Here is an 18496-nt window from a genome sequence, read left to right as displayed (position 1 = left end):
CTCCATTGAGACAATACGACTGGTGTTTCGTATAACGCAATCGTGAATTTTTTTTTTCATTAGTATTGCCAATACGACGAAACGGGGTCTTCCATTGGTGCAATTGTTGTCACTGATGAATTCATCTGTCTATTTGACACCGAAACAAAGTGATGACTCGATAATTATCTTGTCGAATTGGTCGTCTCGTCTGTTGACGTTGCCGTAATAAAATCATTTCATATATTTTTCACTTGAACAGAAGCATTTTAAACCACAAATATTGGTGGAAAAATCCTTTATAAATTCCTAATATTACAAAAATGTTTACTCTTTTCTCTAAAATCCTGAAAAAGTATTTTTCAAGGAGATGAATTTTTGTTAATAACGAATGAATTCGGAATTCAATTTGAACTTTAAATATTTCATTTATCTTTAATTCTATAATTACAAGGTTTGCCGAAAATAACCGGCGATCACAACGAGATATAATTTTGTAGTTTCCTTAACACTTTACCTTACAACGTTAAACTAAAAAAAAAGTTTATTCACTCGGATCTTAACAAAAATACAGGCAATCGTGATTCAAGAATTGAAGTGGTGAAGTGTAAAAAAATTGTCATCCATATTCTCGCGATTATCTCGTTAAGTATATTTAAAGCAAATCATCTTTTTTCCAGCTCATGAAATTCTCCATAAAAAAACGTTCTCCTTATTATTCTTCACAATCCAGCGCACACAACGTCGTGGACGAGACAAATTCATCTTTAAGCACAAAGTTGTGTAGAATTTTTTCCTTTTCTTACGTTTTACCACTTCAACTCTCCCTAATTCAATATGAAATGAACAAAAAAATGTAAAAAAATGATTCATCATGCACACGCATTTAAATACCTCCTATACTACAATTAAACGCAATACCAATGATTTGTCAACGTTTATTGATGCACCAGAACGTTGTTCCAAGACGAATGGGAAATAATAATTCGTCATTAATCATCAATAACTCGAGATTGGCTGCGTAAAGTTGATTTTTTTTTTATTTTGAAAATATTTGTTGGGGCTGCAAAATAAGACCTGACTCGCCCGAATTGCACCATTGGTTCTATATTGATGATTTTTGAAGGTTTATTTTCCCTCATATTTAGCTAATTGAAAAAAAAATCAGACAAAAGTGTCTCCACTGTTAATTACAATCGTCATTGGAAATAGTCATCATCGGTGAATCATTAATTCGATGTTTATCCACAGACGTGTCCTCAAAACGCCTGACTAACAGCTCACAAATGTTAATGACCAGAGAAATAAAAAAATTTTGTTTGTTCTTATAAACTGTGCAATAAAGCAGGCACAGTTTATACCTGTGGGGGCGTGGTAAAAGGGCAAAAGTCCAGGAATTCAGTTTCATTACCGTTCATTTCGGTTTTAGAGTTTTCCTTCTAAATATTTTCGCAAATGGAATTTACATTAGAGCTTTAGTGAGTTTTTGGTGAAACACTGAATTTTATTCGAAAGGTTGTCCCTTGATATTTTTTCAACTAATTTCTGTTCCCATTGTTTGTTTATTTTGTTAAAGGGTGTATTATCTTAGAAGTGGATCTGGAAAACAAAAGAACTTTTTTGTACGAAATCACATCCGCTATAAAAAATAAAAAATATTTGTTCTCTGAATTCGTTTATCGTCCTAAATAACCATGAATTTGATAAAGAAATTTTTGCTATTTTCACTTTTCTTAAGTGGAAATTACTTTAGGAATAAGTGGTCATTCATTACCTAGCTAATTTCTACGTCAATAACCAAAAATGTTCTTCATTTTGGTATTTTAATTCCCTTGAAGTATCAATCACCCCTGGACTGTGAAAAATTTCGAAGAAAACAGTGAATAAACTGAAAACATAGTTTAGACTCATTTTCTGTAACCGCTCCCCCACTGAAATGTGTAAATCTACTCCATAAAACCTTCCAGTCTCCTTCACACATCTGCATCCCCATGAATTCGAGTGTTTCAATAATAATTCCCCTACAATAATCCTCCTATTTAACTGCTCGATTCGTTCTGAATACTCAAAGGTAATTGAATTATTCTCAAAAATGGAGAAAAAATGACTCAGTTTTTCCCCTTACATTGAACTCGTATAAAAAAATGAGAATGAATTTCCATAATTTACATGCATCCTTCGATTACTACGATTGAGATTGACAATTTACTGAGATCTGTTTCCCATCTCCCATTCACTTTTCTTGAATATTTCGGAACCCGGTGGTGACACAAAAATTTTCATACTATCGTTTTTGTAGCCCCAATCTTCCTCAGAAAAAAGAGTTTTGATTAAGACACCCCTATCTCCCACAGACGCCGAGATATCCACGAAAAGCTAAACTCACTTTTTCAGCTCCTCTCATTTTACCCTATGGGTAAAACCCATACCCATACCCTAATGGGTTTTACCCATTTTATCCCCTCAAAATCTCCCTAAATTAGAATTAAATTAAAGATAATCATAACTACGAACATAATTATCTACTTCGTCTCAAGGATACTTGAACCTCGCTTGGGAATACCCCCAGAGTCTCTCAGAATCTTTACGAAAAAGGCCATTACAGAAAATTTTGAAAACTAAAGAAAAAAAAAATAATTCGACTCAGCCAATCCTGAGATTCTCCCAACGAAAAATTCATCCCTTTTCAAATCAACATGAAAAACCCAAAAAAATCTCCTCTCCTTTCTCTTCTCTCCAATTCGTATACAATGTCCTCCTCACCCTTTCCATCTCTCACAATTAAAAAAAATGTTCCTGCCTCCCCAACTATCAATACCATCCCTAGATTTATTTGTCTCGCACAACAAAAAATGCACAGACCCACGATTCACAGCAACTCAGGATCGTAAAACTCAGGTAGTGGTTCGTCCTCAGAGTCGTAATAGTAGTCTTTCCTCCTGTACACCCTCTGTATGCCCTGCATGTGCTCCTCCTCACCCTCAGAGTCATCCAGCGCCTGAATATTAGTTGTTTGTAATTTTTTCACTGCCTCATTGATGAGCCTCCCCTGCTCCAGCAGCTCCCTCAGCTTCTCGTAGGGTGCATCTTCATTTTTGTCCTTACTCTTTTGTAACCTGCACTCTCCCTCCAGCCTCCTCATCTTCGTCCTCGAGGGCACCAGGTAGGGGGTTGTTCTGCATCGCTGGTTCGCCGAAGATCTTGCTTTGAGGGATGAGAGTCGAAGGTTCTCTTTTATTTTTGACACCAGGAGGTCTACGTCATGGGTCAGGAAGTCCTGCGGCGGCTCGGGAATAACTTTGAAGAGGTATGTCGGCTCCTGAGCACTCGGCATTTTGGTTTATATTTTTAAACTAATGGACAAATCGGAAAAAAACCGTTTTATTTTTTTTTATAAGAGTTTTGGGATATTCTCTCTTGACTTTAAAATTGTTACTTCTTTTAATTGTCACGTTTACCAGTCGTTAGATAACTTTTGGAATGAACTTTTAATTTATAAACTTTTGTTTCCTTGATATTTTGTCAATTCCACTTTTTAAATTGATTTTTACTGAACGCCCGAAAATTATAAAGACTTCAATAAATGCAGTCTTCTTAAGTTGAATTCCTTTCAAAGCCACTTACTACTGTTGAAGTCCTGCTTCACACAATTGTCCATAAATATTTGGTACACGTGATGCTCAACTACGTAATCACAAACACCGATGAATCAGTCTCCCGCGTGATAAGGGGGAAAAAAACAACGAAGAGAGAAAAATAAATTTCCCTGTTTATAATGACTTTGTGTTTTCTTAATGAAAAAATGAATGAGTCTCGATGAAATTGTTAGCTGTACTCGTTGCTGTGTTTATGGCTCGTTGCTTCTGTGAAAACAACAAAGTCCCTTGAAATATGTTTATTATGACGCGTGGTTATCCGTGCGTCAATGAATGGGAGTTAAAGGCCTCCACACGCGCCTCGTCAACAGAGAGGAGTCGACTGAAGTGAGATAGGGCTATTGGGATTTTTTAACGGCTTTCCCAGAGACCGTCGGCTCCCACGGAATGTCCCGAACACACAAAAACACTGGCTCAACCTGAAGAATTTCGTCAGACGGTGAAATTACTTCTTCGATGGTTTCTCCCTGTTTATGACCAATAATTTCTTATTTCCACTCCAGAAATATCATTTGATATTTCAACACGTGAGTATTTATCATTTGCAGTAATTTATAATGATTTTATTTTATTGTTTATTTATTTTTTTTCGTCTTAAAAATTTGAAAATTCAACACCATAAGTCTCTCGATATTACTATAATTATTGTTGATGTTTTGCACTATTTATACTATTGTTTACAATGTTGAGAGACTCTTGGAGGTCTTTGCTTCTGCACACATTCGATATTAAATTTTTTTTTGGTTTACAATCACAGAAATCCGAATTTTATTGGTTCTTGCAGCAATTTCACACTGTCGATCAACTCCAACTGATATTTTTGATTTTTTATGCTATTAAACAATTTCCAGAGACGCCGGAGTTCCAAATGTTCAATAATTAAATTTGTTTATATCTTTTATCCCTTAGAAACACGAGAAACCCACTCACTCAACAACAGTTTCTGCAATTTTCCTTCGTTTATCAGCACTACCTGATGCCTTGGAACTCCTTAAATGTTGTTTACGTCTGTGAACAGCTTTTAGAGATCCTCAACCTTCCAGATATTCAATGCTTCTATTTCCACAATTTTTTCTGCTTCAATTATTGGTCTTTTGGGCTCCTAGCGCACAAAAAAAAACGTAGTTTCACCGTTCAGCGATTTTTCAATTCATTAACACCAGCAATTCGTCAATTCTCATACCAATCTTCGCACTGACTAGTCCTCACCTCACCAAAACCGTTATTGTTTGTTGTTTTCCCTCTGTGGTCAGCACTTCCGACACAAACACAGAGACACAGAATCACTACACACCTTCACCGATAATTTTACCCCGTAAAAATTAAATAAACCGGGTTGTTCACAATGAGGTTCTGTTGTTCACAATCCGGTACGACTTTTGGGATAATTTTGTGCTGACGAATCGTCCAGTGGATGACTAAATTGTCGTGGGTTTTGTGAACGATGCCTTGGCGTTGAGAAAACTCGTCCCAGTCATTCGGTGGATGGCTTTACTCTGGGCCACGCCAGCCATGAACCTTTCTACTCTGTTATTATTGTTTTGGTACGGCTTGCGCATGCGCATAACGAAAGGCTCACATTGTAAACAAACCGTTAACTCGATGGAAATTACGAGGACTTGAAGGTGATCGATAAACATTTCATCATCAACTGAATCATTTTGTCAATTTTCTGTCCCCCATGAATTCGCAGGATTTCTGTATTTGGGGACATTCAATGGCCAATGATGACAAAATGGCGGATTTCCCGATGGATTTTGTTTCTTCTCGAGTTTCTATCCCCAAAAGAGGCGTGCGCGGGGGGCGGGGGAATGAGAGGAGAACTCAACCCGAGAATTCGACGTATAACCTCAAAATACAAAAATTATTAGGGAAGAGAGAGAGGTTTTTGATGGAATGGAGTTGAGAAGGTAAGATGAATGTGAGATGAGTCATATATATGCAGATACTCCTTGAAGGAGTCCTCAATAAATGCCCCCATATACGCGATATAATTCCCTTCTAGATGGGATCAATGAAAATGAGTAAACAGATTGAGGGTGGCGCCTACGCCATGACGCTGGTAAGATGGACTTTTGCTTGTTGAATCATCAATATCTGTTGACCTCACAATCCGATTGGAGTGAGTCAGGTCGCATTCTGAAGCGTGATAAATATATTTTAAGTGAAAAAAAAATTAGCGAATTTCACTCTGCCGATCTCCAAATATTTACTATTTAAAAAAACTCATTTTACCATGCGATTTTATATTTTCGAGTGTTCTCATTAATTTTTTGCTCAAAGAACCAAAGGAAAACGGTGAGCAAGCGACCGTTGTTATTATCATAAAAAAAACCAACGTTATAAGTTATTCATACCGAATATATACCCATATACTGTACATAATAGAATTTATGAAATAAATGAACTTCTTGATAACTACAGAAAGATGGATTGATGGAGGAGTGGGGATTCTTCTCTGGGCTCTTCGTTTCCGTTGTGTTCTCTCTGTTTGGTCGGTTCAGCTTGGCGATATCGTGGGAAGAAAAATAAGGGGGTTCGGGATGTGATGTACATGTTTGGGAAAGGGCATGGGGGGAGTGTCTGGATGGCGCGGATCAAGGTTACACGAGAATCGACGGATACGTCATGTTGGGGAAGTATAACGTACGCGCGTGCGATTTGGAGTGTTGGGTAGACAGGGGGAATTTCCGGGGATTTATTGAGATTTTGGGGTGGCGGAGGGAGAGGGATTTTTTTAATTGGATTTTAGAAGACGATTCGGGAGGTGGAAAGGCTTTTTAAAAGTCGCATAACCATATTTTGTGTCTAATGGTACAATGAATAATGCTAACAAATTGAAAAAATCGTGATCGCATTCTGAAATGTCTCCAGATCAAACCTTCCATTGATATTTTTCCAAACGAAGGACCAAACCATTTAATTCCACATTTATTTATTATTCAAAAACAGTTTACAGGTTTTCCTCGTGTGGGGGAAATTTTTCCGGATTGACTAGAGAGGCCTTTTCCTTAGTGCCGAAACACAGGTGGCTCTGGGCGCCTGGACCATCAGAGTTATTCCATAAACGTGCGTCAGGTATCGAATACCTTTGATGACGCAGGGCCAGATTTTCGTCTAAGCAAATAACGAATGCGGCGTTTTTCATGAACAATTCAGGGTTGACGATCTCCATGACGAGATGGGGATCGAGGCAGTTCGCCTAGCAACGCGGGCGAAAGCACAATTAGGATCTTCCATCGATTATTCATTAAATTCAATACAATTCTGTGTGCATTCATCTTGAATAGTATGTTGGTAATCAACTTTGCAATATACAAGCATTATTCTGAATTGAGAATGAAATACGCCAACATAGTTGTCAAATATTTACTACACTCCTATAAATTGATATTGCAATTAATTTTTATTTCATCAAAAACTTATCTGAATAAAGTATCAACGTAATTCTCTCTTGTTCATTAATATTGGCTTTACGTTGACTATAATATTTTTTTCACAGCCACCGTAGCGATTGCTTTGATCGAGCATTAACTGCTCACACATAAATTATTTTAACCATTTGGTTAAGACCGGTTGAGTGGAGAAGTTGAGGTAAAAGCAATGCCACTACTGGGCAGTCTTAATTAAAAAATTCTCATAATATTTATTAATCAGTTAATTATACATAATAATTTGAGAACACTTGGCATTAGAAAAGTACAAAAATTGATCTTCACGAGTCCAAGGAATTGACAAAGTGGGAACGATCGACAATTCGCTGGGCCTCCTCGTACCTAGCTTTCAGAGTCTCGGGGTCGGATAAAAATCTCTGCCAGAGGATTGATTTCTCACGCTCCAGGGAGCCACTTGCAGTCTTAGTCTAAAAACCAATGAAACAATTGAGTGATCAACTATAAAAATCAAAACAGAGGGGAAGAGGAAAATTTACTTGGAAAAGAACGAAAAATATTATCATTCTATTAAAATATGGCTGAGCCCAATTAATTAAATTCAAATTACCACAATGTCCTTGAACTTTTTCCTAGCTTCATTAACAGCGACTTGAGCTGCTTCAACGTTTCTCGTCACTTCCTCCAATTGAGTGGATATTTTATAAGGCATCAGTTTAAAACTCTTCGTCACTCCCTCAGATGTCTCGTAATCGTAAAGTGTCATGACGTCTTTCTCGCTAATACATAAAAATTGAAATGTGATAAACAACTAATTTAGCATTTTTCACTGTTTTTTCTGGTCTTTAAAGCAGAAATGAGGCCTTGGGGGCAATTTTACTAATGTTATTGATGATCTCATATTACTCTGCCTCTAATTTAATTCCAAGATCTCGTCTTCAGATTTTAAATAGGTAAAACAAACGGGTTTTTGGGTTCTATCTCGAAATATTTGGAGTGTTTTTTCGTCTAATTTTCGTTAGAACTAGTCAAATTTCCAGTTTTTTTTTAAACTGCAATGAAATTAGCGCTATTTGAAAAAGTCATCTGGGGATCTCACTTTTCCCATTGTAAATAAAAAAAAAATAGGAGAAGAGAGTACAAAATTATGCTTATTTGTTGTTAAAAATGCGCTGTCCACTTGTTTTCTCTTTTTGCATATAAATATCTATTATGGCACTTACAGAGGCGCCAGTATATCGATTCTCGTGTCCAAATCAGAGCCAAGAACCTCTTCTTTCATTCTCTTGTTTCCCATCAATAATTCATCATACTGTTTTGTCGATAAATCCAATGCTTCCGTCTGTTTTTCCTTTCCAAGAAGCAATGATGAAAATAACTCATTGAAAATATTCTGTTTGTACGACGGAGCCGTAATTATTGAACAGTATTTATCCTGCTCTTTTTGCATGAACTCCTGAAAAATATATTAATTCCGCTCAATCAATAGCGTACAATTCTAATCAAAAAAAAAAAAAAGATAAACAAAAATTGTTTTTCAACTTAAAGGTTAGTATTTCTTATTCATATCCTCAACTATTTAGTCTACGAGACAATGTGACATGACATTTTTTCGTGAGAATTAAATTTCCCGCAAGACATGTAGTCTCATATTTTCCCCTCAATCCACTGGTTTTAAAGATATGTGCGAAATTATCATTGAAATAGAAGTTGGAATGAGGAATGCTACTTTCTGGAATTTCTAATCACGATTATAATTCTTATTGTCTCGTTTATAATTACGTAATCATATATATTTTTAAAGACATAAATACTCACACATCTTTTCGAGGCGTGCGAATACTCCGCAGCAAGATGATATCTTGCGTCATTAACGAATTCAATAATTTCTTTGAGTTTTCGCAATTGCACTTGCATGAGTATCGCCAATAAATCTGAGTGTGCGTGGCCCATGTCACGCGCAAAGTGCAGCAATTTGTCGATCTTCGATAATCGCCTTTTCTTGCGCTCCAAGCGTGCCTGACCATTCTCAAGGAGAATTTTAGTTATTACGAATTTTCCGTAGTAGATTGCAGCCTCTTGCAATCTAATGTCCATTAGTGAATTCGTTTCTTCGAGGATGTCACGTCGGGATATTAATTCTGCCATTTCAACTCTGGAAAACCATTTTTCAATGAATGGAATTTGAAAGTATGAAACAGAAAAAGAAAAAAATGAATTAAGATTTTTTAAATTTTTAAACCGTTGATTAGATTTCGATAACGATTAATAAAAGAAAAATATATGTCATGTTTTGTGGAAAAAGTCCTCCTTTACAAAGAAAGATCCTTTTTACTTTCTGTTGGGCATTTGATCACCTGAAGAAAGTCGCTCATATATCTTCATCGTTCTTTTAGTCTATTACGAAATAATTAATTGGTAATTCTCACTTCATTTGAGCAACAGACTCTGGGGACTTAATTTCTCCATTATTATATATCTCCAGGGCATGAGCAGCAACAGCCTCAACACCGCATAAATTTTTTCTAGCTTCAATTTCTTGTAGAGTTGATGTTATTAAACTGAAAGAAATTAATTATTAATAAAAAACCTGAGGATTAATTTTGCACGTCCTGAAAAAAGGACCAGTTGTTATCAAACTTTGTCTCACATTTTCTGGCACGTTACCAGTTCATAAGCCTTTTCATTCTGTATTCGCTCAGAGGTCTCCTCATTGTCGAGATGGTCATGGATACTGGTGGATAATACATCATTCTGCATTTTCTTCAACTCTCTGTTCACTTGAAATCGTAAATAATTATTGTACGTGTCTGTGTGTTTGATGAAGAGATCGAAAGGCACTTGGGTCCACACGATGGGAGGACCTTTCTTCTCAGCGGCATTGGTATAGACTCCCACGAGGTTTTCAACGTCCTCGTAAGCCTCACGGCAGGCTGAATCGAACTCCTCAACGAGAATCGTACAATCTTCATAGATTTTATTTTCCTGAATTTGTAGTTTGTGAAGTTGAGATTCTTGGGATTCTATCTCTTCGTCCAGCTGGGCCTCCAAGTCCCTGAAAGTCTCACATATTCACAAATCTCAAAAAAGCAATGAGAGAGAAAACTATAAATCTCTTTTAGAAATTTTCAATGGCCGAGAGGGATTATTCATCATTAACCAAAAATTATCATCAATGTGACAGAATCATTGGCCACTATTTCTCCTAGTCTCAATGATAATTTAACACCGGTGATACTTATGTAATCCAGAAAAATGCCAATGGAAAAATTACAATCTATTCCAGAACTTTTTTAAAAATCGAAAGCATTCATTGATCATTAATAAATACTCTCCTTACATTGAATACTCACTTGAATGTCTTCAGGCTCATCTCCAGCCCTTCAATGTCCCTAACATCAGCGTCGTATGCCTCCTTCTCCACGTCATATTCCCTCGCAATGTCCCCATCGCTTATCCTCTCAACCTGCGCCACTTTCAACAGCTCTGGAGTGTCTCCAATAGCACTGATCAATTCGGTCTCCAACTCGTCACCTGACAGCCATACCCCTGTCTCCAGCAGACGTTTTCTCAAGTGCACTTCCTCTTTCAAAAGAATATTTTCCTGGCCCACATGCTCACAAAACCACGTCAGAAACGGCTGCACCGAAGTATTCTCACAAGTATCGTTCAATAATTTTGGTGTGAGTTTGTAAGAATTGTCCGGTAATAGCTGTCTAATTTTTGATGACAAATCGGTACCTGTGATACTCATTTTATCTAGAAAAATCAAAACCATGTCACAGTCCTTTCTCGATTGTTTTCAAACCATTGAAAATATTTATTTATTAGTAGTATGTAGTCGGAATCAAGTTTTATGAATTGTTAGACAGCAGTTGTTTTTGTCATGACAAACCCGTAAGTGTACTGCTTATTCTATCTAGGAAAATCATAATAAAAAATAGAGATCTGTTTCAACAATGAAAAATCTTTTATAATTTAGGCTCGAATGTTTATTCATTACTAACTAATGAATTTTGTCGTTTTAAGGTGTTACTAACCTCAAAATACAGTCATCTAACACTAGGCCACATCTGTGAACATTTATCACTCGAATTCATTTGATGAATTGATTATTATGGGTTTTCACTTGGGGTTTGTTATCACTGGGGTTGGGGGTGGGCAATTGTTGTTGATTACTAGGTTCTCTTCGTTGAATGACTTGACAGGAGGCTAAAAAAGGAAAACCGCCCCGGTTATTTGAAGATTCGAAGACGAGTTGAGACGCGTCACGTCCGGTGGCACCAGTCGTCGCTTTTGAACCTCAGTCGGTCTGTAACCAGTAGTCAACGATCGCTATTTCAAATTTTGATTTTATTTTATTTCCCTGGAATTTATCTTCCAGTCTCCCGATTAATGGAGAGATTATGATCAATTATAATTTATTCAATAGATGGATCTTTGACAAATTTTTTTAGTTGTTCTGTATATTTACTTCGATTTGTTAATTTATTGAGGAACAATATTTACAGTTTTACAGTTTTAGTTAGAGCCATTTTACCTTATTCCACTGTAAATAAGAGTGAAACTAGGATGAAGGACTTGTGTGGATCCTGATGCCATGCATATCCTTTATTTCATCCTTCAGTGTCTAAAATAATTTATGGCAAATAGATAAAAAAATGAGTACCAATCGATGAGATAAAAAAGAACAATTGAAATTTTGGTACTTACTTCATTTATTAACCGATGTTGCTTGACTGTATTTAATCCTTTGAATTCAGGGGCTATTACACTAATCTCAAACATTGCTCCACATCCTCCTGAAGGTATAAAAGATTAAAAGTTATTCTGAAGAAATCAATGAGAATTAATTTTTCAATTGTTTACAGTCAATTTTTTAACCTGAAATATCGATGACTTCGATGACTTCTGCTTTAGGAAACTTGCTCTTTAAGAGGGCTGTCATTTTTTCCTCGGCTTTTTTACCAGCCAGTGCCCCAGACTGGCCGTTCCACACTCGCGACAGTAACTGAAAAATTTTGACATTACTAATTTTTCTCATAACAATGAAAACAAAATGTTAATATATTCTCCTAAAAGAAACAAGAAAAATTGCAACACAATAAAGTGAATAATTAAAACAAAATAATTGAGGAGACTTAGAATGAAATCGTTTATTTGAAATTTATCGGGTTACTGAAGAATTCGTGGAATCCAACATATTTCATGCATCAGCAAGGTTTTTCACGTTTGAAAAATGCAAATTATTCTAGTACATGTATACATAAACTTTTGCTTTCATACGTGTTGCCCTAGTCTTCTAAGTAAAAATAAAAAATCAGGTGGAATTTCCTACCGAAATGTGTCGATGACTCGCGTTGACAATTCTTCCAAACATTTCAAGGAAATAACCGCTAAGGCTGAAAGCTTCTATCCACAATCTTCACCTCTATACTCTATTACTCGTAAAATCCACGTGTGAGCTGTTCTCTTTCCAAGACCATAACTCCAGCCACTGAAAAAGACAACATTCCCCCCAGTGCTGCCCCCTATCCATCCCCAGACCATCAACAACATCAGCTGTTCATTAGAACAGAATTCTCAAAACCGCGAAAGTCTTCTGCTACCCTTGAATCCAATTTTCTACCTTTTATACTGAAAAAACAAACAAACAAAATTATATTACGAAATAATGTGTTAATTAATCAGAAGACTCGAAAAGTTGAACAGAATTTAAACATTTGGAAATGTCCAGACAAAGTGAAATAATCAATTAGTGATGGAGAGTGGATTAGATGATCGATAATGGCTGAGAAGGAGGGCAAGATCGAGTTTGTGACGGAGGAGTGTCCCATAAAGCCTCGAAAATTTCTACCTCAGAATATTGTGATAAGACTTCGTCGACGTGAAACAATCGGCTGCCTCTACCCGGGGACTCACGTCAACAATGCTCGACAGTTCTACCAAAATGTCTTTCCTAATTACACAGTTGTCAACGTAGAGAAGCCTCCCTGCTTCCTGAGGAAGTTCAGTCCTGATGGCAGATACCTGGTGGCCTTCAGTGCTGATCAGACTTCCATAGAGGTTTACAAGTATAAGGGGGCCTCTGCAGCTGCCCAACTCCTGGTCGGCTGTGATGGCGAGTACGTGGGAGACAAGAATGATTCCACGTCTTTTCATATTCGAAACAGTATTTTTTATCGATTTTTCAAGGTTCGTCAAAGGACTTGTTTTTTTTTTGGAGAAATAGCATGAGGGAATTCTTTACCTTCTCAGGGGATTCTTCTAATTATTTTGATAATACTGGGGTTTGAAGAAAAATATCTAAAGACCTTTTTTGATGGAGATTTTGTGAACTGAGAAAAAAAAATTCTATGAACATTTATGCTGTACGCCCTATTTATCGAGATATTTGAAATTATTAAGAGTGTTAGGAGTGTTAGAATATCATTTAACATTTTTTACTCAAAATTTTGTTCAATACCAAATCGTTGATTTAAAAAAAATCACTGCAATTGCCTATTTTAAAAATATTTAAATTTAAAAATTGAATCTTTTCTAGCCACAATGTGTGGTAAATGTCGTGGATAGTAACGAACAATTGAACAGAGAATGCAGTTTATTTACTGACGATGGACGTTATGTAATTGTGGGATCAGCTAAACATATTCCTGAAGATTTGAGACCTCATTTTTATCAGGTAAAAGCTGTTTATGTTTCTCACCTATCACTTCTACAAACCCCAAATATTTGTGCGTAGATTTATTCCAACAATGAAGCCCTCACCCCCAACCCCAGATCACCTCTCGAGGATTACTCTCTCCACTTGGTGGACCTGAAGGGTGGAAAACTCTGTGCCACCAAACGTTTTTATACTGACAAAATTTATCTGTCCCACAATCAAGGTAAATATACCATAAACAGTAGTTTAATAGGTAATTTTTTTTTCAATACTTTTCGTTTAACTCCAGGGCTCTATTTGTACAAAGATATCTTAGCAGTTCTTTCCGTTCAGCATCAGACGATACACATTTTTCAAATATTGGATGGAATGTTCATCAATGTTCGAACAATTGGAAGGTATGAAATATTTACTAATTATGTAATTATCGACATTGATTATTAAGTAGTACCCTGAAATATCTTCGTCGTTCTGATACAAAATATTCTATATCTTTCTGTAATTTTGCAAAGTTAATTTTTGCAATTAATCCCTGACCTACATAATTTTTTTTCATTTTAAAATTTAAGATTCTGTTTGGAAGATGAATCCTACTTGGTGGCATCAGCCTGGCCAGGTGGAAACTCTAGACCCTTTCGAGACGGAACAATTAATTCTCTCAAACATAAATTACTAGTGTACCTGTACAAAAGGGCGACTTGGATCAGTGCTAATGCGAGAGATCCTTATGAGCTTCGAAGGTTCTACCAGTACTTTGATCAGGTGAAGATGGAATAAAAATGCTGATGCTTTTTTCCTTTCAAATGGACAATTCATTACAACGACTGTTTGTTTTATATTCAATTTCAGAAACCATTGAATTTTCGTAAAACCATTCTCTTTTCTCGGGTAATTAATACATCACCCGAGAAATTAATAATGATATGTCTTGCTTGTTCCTTCCGTTCGAAAGTAAAAAAAATGATGAATGAATGGAGTCAATTTATGGATCAGAATGATTATTCATAGGGTTTTTGTTGCAGTACAATGCTTTAAGAATGTGGAAAATGCAGTTACTTGACACTAATCATATCCTGGTAAGGTATGCAAGTGAAGAAGTGGCGACACTTCAAGCTAACGATCCTAATGCACATCCTGCCCTTCTCGTGGTCTACGACATGGTATCAGCGAAGGTTCTGGCTGCCTACGATAACGCCTCTTCCCACATGCTCACACAGTTGGAGAATTTCAGCGATTTTTTTAGAAATGCTGACTGCCAGTACATTTGCTCGCCTTCCAACAATATTTATGCCAGGTAAAGATACATTAAGTTCCCAAACTTCGGGGCACTTGTGATAATACTCATGAATTTTGTGGGAATAAATTTTAATAATATTGACCAGAGTAGAGCATCATGTCAATAACTGGGCTGGCTGGGTTTTCATTACATGAAAATGAAATTTTTCTCCTTTGGCTTTTAGACTAATGCAGCAGAGGTTCAAGCAGACCATTGTGAGCGCCAGATACGGTGGGGTGACAGAAGCCACTAAGAGATTACTCTCGCAGTTACCAATTTGTGCACAATCATATTCTAGCTCACCTTATCTCGATCTCTCGCTCTTTTGCTACGACGACAAATGGGTCTCGATGATGGAGAGACCAAAGGCCTGCGCTGAACATCCAATAAGGTAAACGTACAACCAACACAAATGAAATTAGCAGTCATTTACTCAAATGAAAAATCTCACTCAACAAAAACGAAATTCTATTCTTACCAAATTGTAAATAATTTCCGTATCTCTGAAGCGCATCGCTTCGACCAAAATTCTTCATTAGGAATTATCCACAAATATTTTGCCGTGGATTATTTCCAACGTTATTTGGATATATTTTGTGAGAGGTTAGAGATAAATCGTCTTATTCTTCTGAACTTATGCCCGATTTTTTTCTTCTCAGATTTTATGCCAGAGATTCGGGTCTTCTGAAGTTTCGCATGTACGCTGGGATGCTTGGGAGAACGACTCCTGTTATTGCCAGACGTCTCGTTGCATTTACTTTTCATCCGACTGATCCATTTGCCATTTCTGTCCAGCGTACAAACGCTGAATACATTGTTAGTTTTCATGTTCGCCATATTTGAGTTATTTTCAGTATTTTAATAAAGGAATTATATATAAAAAAAACCTTCCATGTTATGAATTTGGTCTCCGAAGGAGAGAACATTCCATTACTTATATTAACATATACATTCCAATGTTTTGATTTTTTTCCAATTTTTCAATTATACATTGAACATATACATATATAGACCAGCCCCCTCACACTCACCCTATCCACGTATAAATAAAATATCCTTATTGAAGCTGCCACCTGCAGCGCTGCTCGTCGTAACGGTACCGCGCTATCGAATTTTGAAAAAACATAACCTCAATTAATGCGTGGTATATGTGGTGTCCCTAATACTAATAGTTGTAATACCTTTAATCGCTTGAATCTCTTTACTTATTTATTTGATTGGTCTGTTGTTGAGCAGACTTATTGAACTCGCGAAAAAATTGACAGGACATCAGATTGTTTTCATTCAATCGAGGTGGATTGAATATTTGTGTTTGATGTAGTGAAAAAGTGATGATGTTGAGTTGTTGAGGGCAATTTTGATTGACTTTCACGATGCCTAATGTCTGTGCTGTCAGTGGGTGCACTTCGGGCTCTAAACAGAATCCGCAGAAATTTCATTATTTCACTGCACCAAAGGATGTGATGAGTCAGTGGAAAACTGCGACAAAACGAGATGATTTAGATGCTGGCAGTTCCAGAAAAGTCATTTGTGAAAGACATTTTTTACCGGAACAAATTACTTTCCAACGCAAATTGATTGGACCCGATGGAACAGTTTTGGGTTTGGTAAGTTATTAATGTTAATGTATCTCTACATACTGGAATAAACAGTTACTCACTCCACCCTGAAAATTTCTATATTGGAGGCAACTGGGACTCAATAATTATTGTCCATCATATCTTATTTATAGAATAATATGAGGAGTGAGTAACCCTCAATGGTCGAAGGGTGATTTTTCCTTTTCATTCTGATCAACTATTTTACATTCATTACAGTCCACGTACACCAAGCCAAGACTTGAACCAAGGACAATTCCATCGATATTCCCCTGGACAGAAGGATGGACTTCCACGCGATGGCAATCCACCTTATGTAATTCTGCAGTGGATGTGATTGAAAAATCAAATGAACAATCCCAGGTGTCATGTACTCTCACAAATGCAAATGGAGCATCAAGTTTCGAAATGCCTCCCTCACCTCCAAATTCAAACAATAGTAAGAACACTGAACCCCTCATGACATTGAAACAACTATGTGGAGAAATTCTGAAACTATCTCTGCCTTGGGAGAAGAAAGTCGTGATCAATGGTTCAACAACTTCCTTGTTTCTCTTTCGAATTAAGGAAATAAACACTGAAGAGGGTCCTAAATTACTATTATGGAAACAAATATCTCTCAGTGAGGATTTGATACCTAGGATTTATATCTTGAATGAATCTCTAAAGCGATCTCCAGTGTTCGATGGCTTCTTTCATCCAATCAGCAGAGTGGAGCAACTGGAAGAATTGACCCTTATCATCGATAGGCTTCCGGTTTGCTCAGGGTGCCAATTCCAGAATGAATTGAAACAGACAAATTGTGATTTGATTCATATGGATGTTAAAGGGACATGGCGCCACAACCGTTGTCCTCTCTTAATAGCTGATGGTATCAGTGTTAAGTGTGAAGCCTGTCAGAAGATTAAAAGAACTGTAACGCAGAAAATTCGTCGGGCGGCAAACCGCGCCGAGGTAAAAAGAATTAGAATTGTTCTTTCTCCAAAGAAGAAATTGGCATTTTCTAGGAAAAAAATGGCGAAACTATCAAAAACATGACAATTCAACGATGTATTTATCAATAAATTATAATACACAAAACAATATCTTGCCATTATTGCCTTGCCCATAATTATCGTGAATGACTCCGAGAAACAACATCGCTGTTTGAACGATGCTGTAATGGCGCGGCCTACCGTTAAGTGGCGTAGCGCCACTTCGGCGGCTTCATTAGCACGGACCGGTGGGGGGGCTCCGTTTGTACTTTCTCAACTGTACCAATGAACAACTGTACAGAGAATTTTCAAACGGTGAGAGCACCACTGTGCAGGGATTCAACTGTCGAGACCAAAAGGTAAGCTGTACATGTGGCGCTGGGTCCACATGTACAGCCACATTTTTGTCTCGACAGTTGAATCCTTGCACAGTGGCGCTCTCACCGTTTGAAAATTTTCTGTACAGTTGAGAAAGTACAAACGGAGCCCTCCCCCCCGCGGACCAGCCCCCTGCAGCTTGAGCAAATACGTCAAAGAGGATAGACCAAAGTAGAGGCTCAGTTCTGGGGGTTTGACTGACGCCAGTTTCTCCACGTTACCGACACGATTTCACCCCCGAGGAGACGGGGCGCCACGAGTCCTACTGGGGTATCTGCATATCGGCCAAGCGGGGGGGCTCCGTTCGTACTTGTTCAACTGTACAAATGATCAACTGTACACAAAATTTTCAGACGGTGAGAGTACAACTGTGAAGGGATTCAACTGTCGAGAGAAAAAGCTAGGCTGTACATGTGGACCCAGCGCCACATGTACAGCCTAGCTTTTTAGAATTTTAGAATTTTCAAACGGTGCTCTCACCGTTTGAAAATTCTGTGTACAGTTGATCATTTGTACAGTTGAACAAGTACGAACGGAGCCCCCCGGCTTGGCCGATATGCAGATACCCCAGTAGGACTC

General features: G+C 37.3%; 5 protein-coding genes and 1 long non-coding RNA gene across 11 annotated transcripts; 3 read left to right on the top strand and 3 right to left on the bottom strand.

Moving 5' to 3' along the window:
- Positions 1-382: 382 nt before the first annotated feature.
- LOC135165298 (uncharacterized) lies at positions 383-5120 on the bottom strand. 2 transcript variants are annotated; one of them, XM_064126454.1, is made up of 2 exons: positions 3604-5120; positions 383-3332 (listed from the first exon to the last, which is right to left on the bottom strand). In XM_064126454.1, exon 2 carries the CDS (start codon positions 3311-3313, stop codon positions 2849-2851), a length of 465 nt encoding a protein of 154 aa, XP_063982524.1. In that variant the 5' UTR covers positions 3314-3332; positions 3604-5120; the 3' UTR covers positions 383-2848. The 2 variants fall into 2 exon arrangements, with proteins under 2 accessions (XP_063982524.1, XP_063982525.1); XM_064126455.1 differs by having other exon boundaries at positions 383-4737; positions 4845-5118.
- A 1-nt stretch (position 5121) lies between these two features.
- On the top strand, positions 5122-7240 carry LOC135165300 (uncharacterized). Of its 4 annotated transcripts, none has more exons than XR_010299482.1 (4): positions 5122-5260; positions 5329-5545; positions 5641-6281; positions 6588-7156. It is a non-coding gene; the product is annotated as an uncharacterized LOC135165300 (long non-coding RNA). The 4 variants fall into 4 exon arrangements; XR_010299484.1 differs by lacking the exon at positions 5122-5260 and having other exon boundaries at positions 5304-5545; positions 6588-6924; positions 7138-7240; XR_010299483.1 differs by lacking the exon at positions 5122-5260 and having other exon boundaries at positions 5304-5545; positions 6588-6932; positions 7138-7235.
- Positions 7241-7257: 17 nt separating this feature from the next.
- LOC135165289 (uncharacterized) lies at positions 7258-11209 on the bottom strand. The gene is made up of 8 exons (XM_064126422.1): positions 11068-11209; positions 10381-10786; positions 9678-10082; positions 9457-9588; positions 8846-9182; positions 8251-8483; positions 7638-7806; positions 7258-7497 (listed from the first exon to the last, which is right to left on the bottom strand). The coding sequence occupies exons 2-8, from the start codon at positions 10779-10781 to the stop codon at positions 7351-7353; spliced, it is 1824 nt and encodes a 607-aa protein (XP_063982492.1). The 5' UTR covers positions 10782-10786; positions 11068-11209; the 3' UTR covers positions 7258-7350.
- Positions 10861-15853, top strand: LOC135165292 (DET1 homolog). The gene is made up of 9 exons (XM_064126434.1): positions 10861-10924; positions 12765-13222; positions 13572-13709; positions 13770-13914; positions 13981-14089; positions 14261-14453; positions 14714-14985; positions 15152-15358; positions 15627-15853. Exons 2-9 carry the CDS (start codon positions 12815-12817, stop codon positions 15808-15810), a joined length of 1656 nt encoding a protein of 551 aa, XP_063982504.1. The 5' UTR covers positions 10861-10924; positions 12765-12814; the 3' UTR covers positions 15811-15853.
- Positions 11068-12828, bottom strand: LOC135165299 (bolA-like protein 3). 2 transcript variants are annotated; one of them, XM_064126457.1, is made up of 5 exons: positions 12366-12828; positions 11912-12038; positions 11741-11829; positions 11568-11657; positions 11068-11339 (listed from the first exon to the last, which is right to left on the bottom strand). In XM_064126457.1, the coding sequence occupies exons 1-4, from the start codon at positions 12405-12407 to the stop codon at positions 11595-11597; spliced, it is 321 nt and encodes a 106-aa protein (XP_063982527.1). In that variant the 5' UTR covers positions 12408-12828; the 3' UTR covers positions 11068-11339; positions 11568-11594. The 2 variants fall into 2 exon arrangements, with proteins under 2 accessions (XP_063982527.1, XP_063982526.1); XM_064126456.1 differs by lacking the exon at positions 11068-11339 and having other exon boundaries at positions 11476-11657; positions 12366-12826.
- A 211-nt stretch (positions 15854-16064) lies between the features above and the next one.
- LOC135165295 (uncharacterized) lies at positions 16065-17619 on the top strand. Its single transcript, XM_064126445.1, has 2 exons — positions 16065-16574; positions 16785-17619. Exons 1-2 carry the CDS (start codon positions 16341-16343, stop codon positions 17601-17603), a joined length of 1053 nt encoding a protein of 350 aa, XP_063982515.1. The 5' UTR covers positions 16065-16340; the 3' UTR covers positions 17604-17619.
- The last annotated feature ends 877 nt before the right edge of the window (positions 17620-18496 follow it).

The sequence above is a fragment of the Diachasmimorpha longicaudata genome, chromosome 8, assembly GCF_034640455.1.
Source record: "Diachasmimorpha longicaudata isolate KC_UGA_2023 chromosome 8, iyDiaLong2, whole genome shotgun sequence".
Classification (NCBI taxonomy): Eukaryota; Metazoa; Arthropoda; class Insecta; order Hymenoptera; family Braconidae; genus Diachasmimorpha; species Diachasmimorpha longicaudata.
The sequence above is the reverse complement of the archived record's forward strand: the minus strand, read 5'-3'. Positions and strand labels throughout refer to the sequence as shown.

Coding starts and splice junctions, on each gene's coding strand:
- LOC135165298 (XM_064126454.1), bottom strand. CDS start 3,313: ATGCCGAGTGCTCAGGAGCCGACATACCTCTTCAAAGTTATTCCCGAG.
- LOC135165295 (XM_064126445.1), top strand. CDS start 16,341: ATGCCTAATGTCTGTGCTGTCAGTGGGTGCACTTCGGGCTCTAAACAG. Junction 16,575..16,784: donor ATGGAACAGTTTTGGGTTTG/GTAAGTTATTAA, acceptor CATTCATTACAG/TCCACGTACACCAAGCCAAG.
- LOC135165289 (XM_064126422.1), bottom strand. CDS start 10,781: ATGAGTATCACAGGTACCGATTTGTCATCAAAAATTAGACAGCTATTA. Junction 10,083..10,380: donor ATGAGCCTGAAGACATTCAA/GTGAGTATTCAA, acceptor TGAGACTTTCAG/GGACTTGGAGGCCCAGCTGG. Junction 7,807..8,250: donor ATCGATATACTGGCGCCTCT/GTAAGTGCCATA, acceptor TTTATGTATTAG/CGAGAAAGACGTCATGACAC.
- LOC135165299 (XM_064126457.1), bottom strand. CDS start 12,407: ATGTTTGGAAGAATTGTCAACGCGAGTCATCGACACATTTCG. Junction 12,039..12,365: donor CGAGTCATCGACACATTTCG/GTAGGAAATTCC, acceptor AAAATTTTTCAG/TTACTGTCGCGAGTGTGGAA. Junction 11,830..11,911: donor CGAAGTCATCGATATTTCAG/GTTAAAAAATTG, acceptor TTATACCTTCAG/GAGGATGTGGAGCAATGTTT.
- LOC135165292 (XM_064126434.1), top strand. CDS start 12,815: ATGGCTGAGAAGGAGGGCAAGATCGAGTTTGTGACGGAGGAGTGTCCC. Junction 13,710..13,769: donor TGAGACCTCATTTTTATCAG/GTAAAAGCTGTT, acceptor ATTTGTGCGTAG/ATTTATTCCAACAATGAAGC. Junction 14,454..14,713: donor TCTACCAGTACTTTGATCAG/GTGAAGATGGAA, acceptor TTTTTGTTGCAG/TACAATGCTTTAAGAATGTG.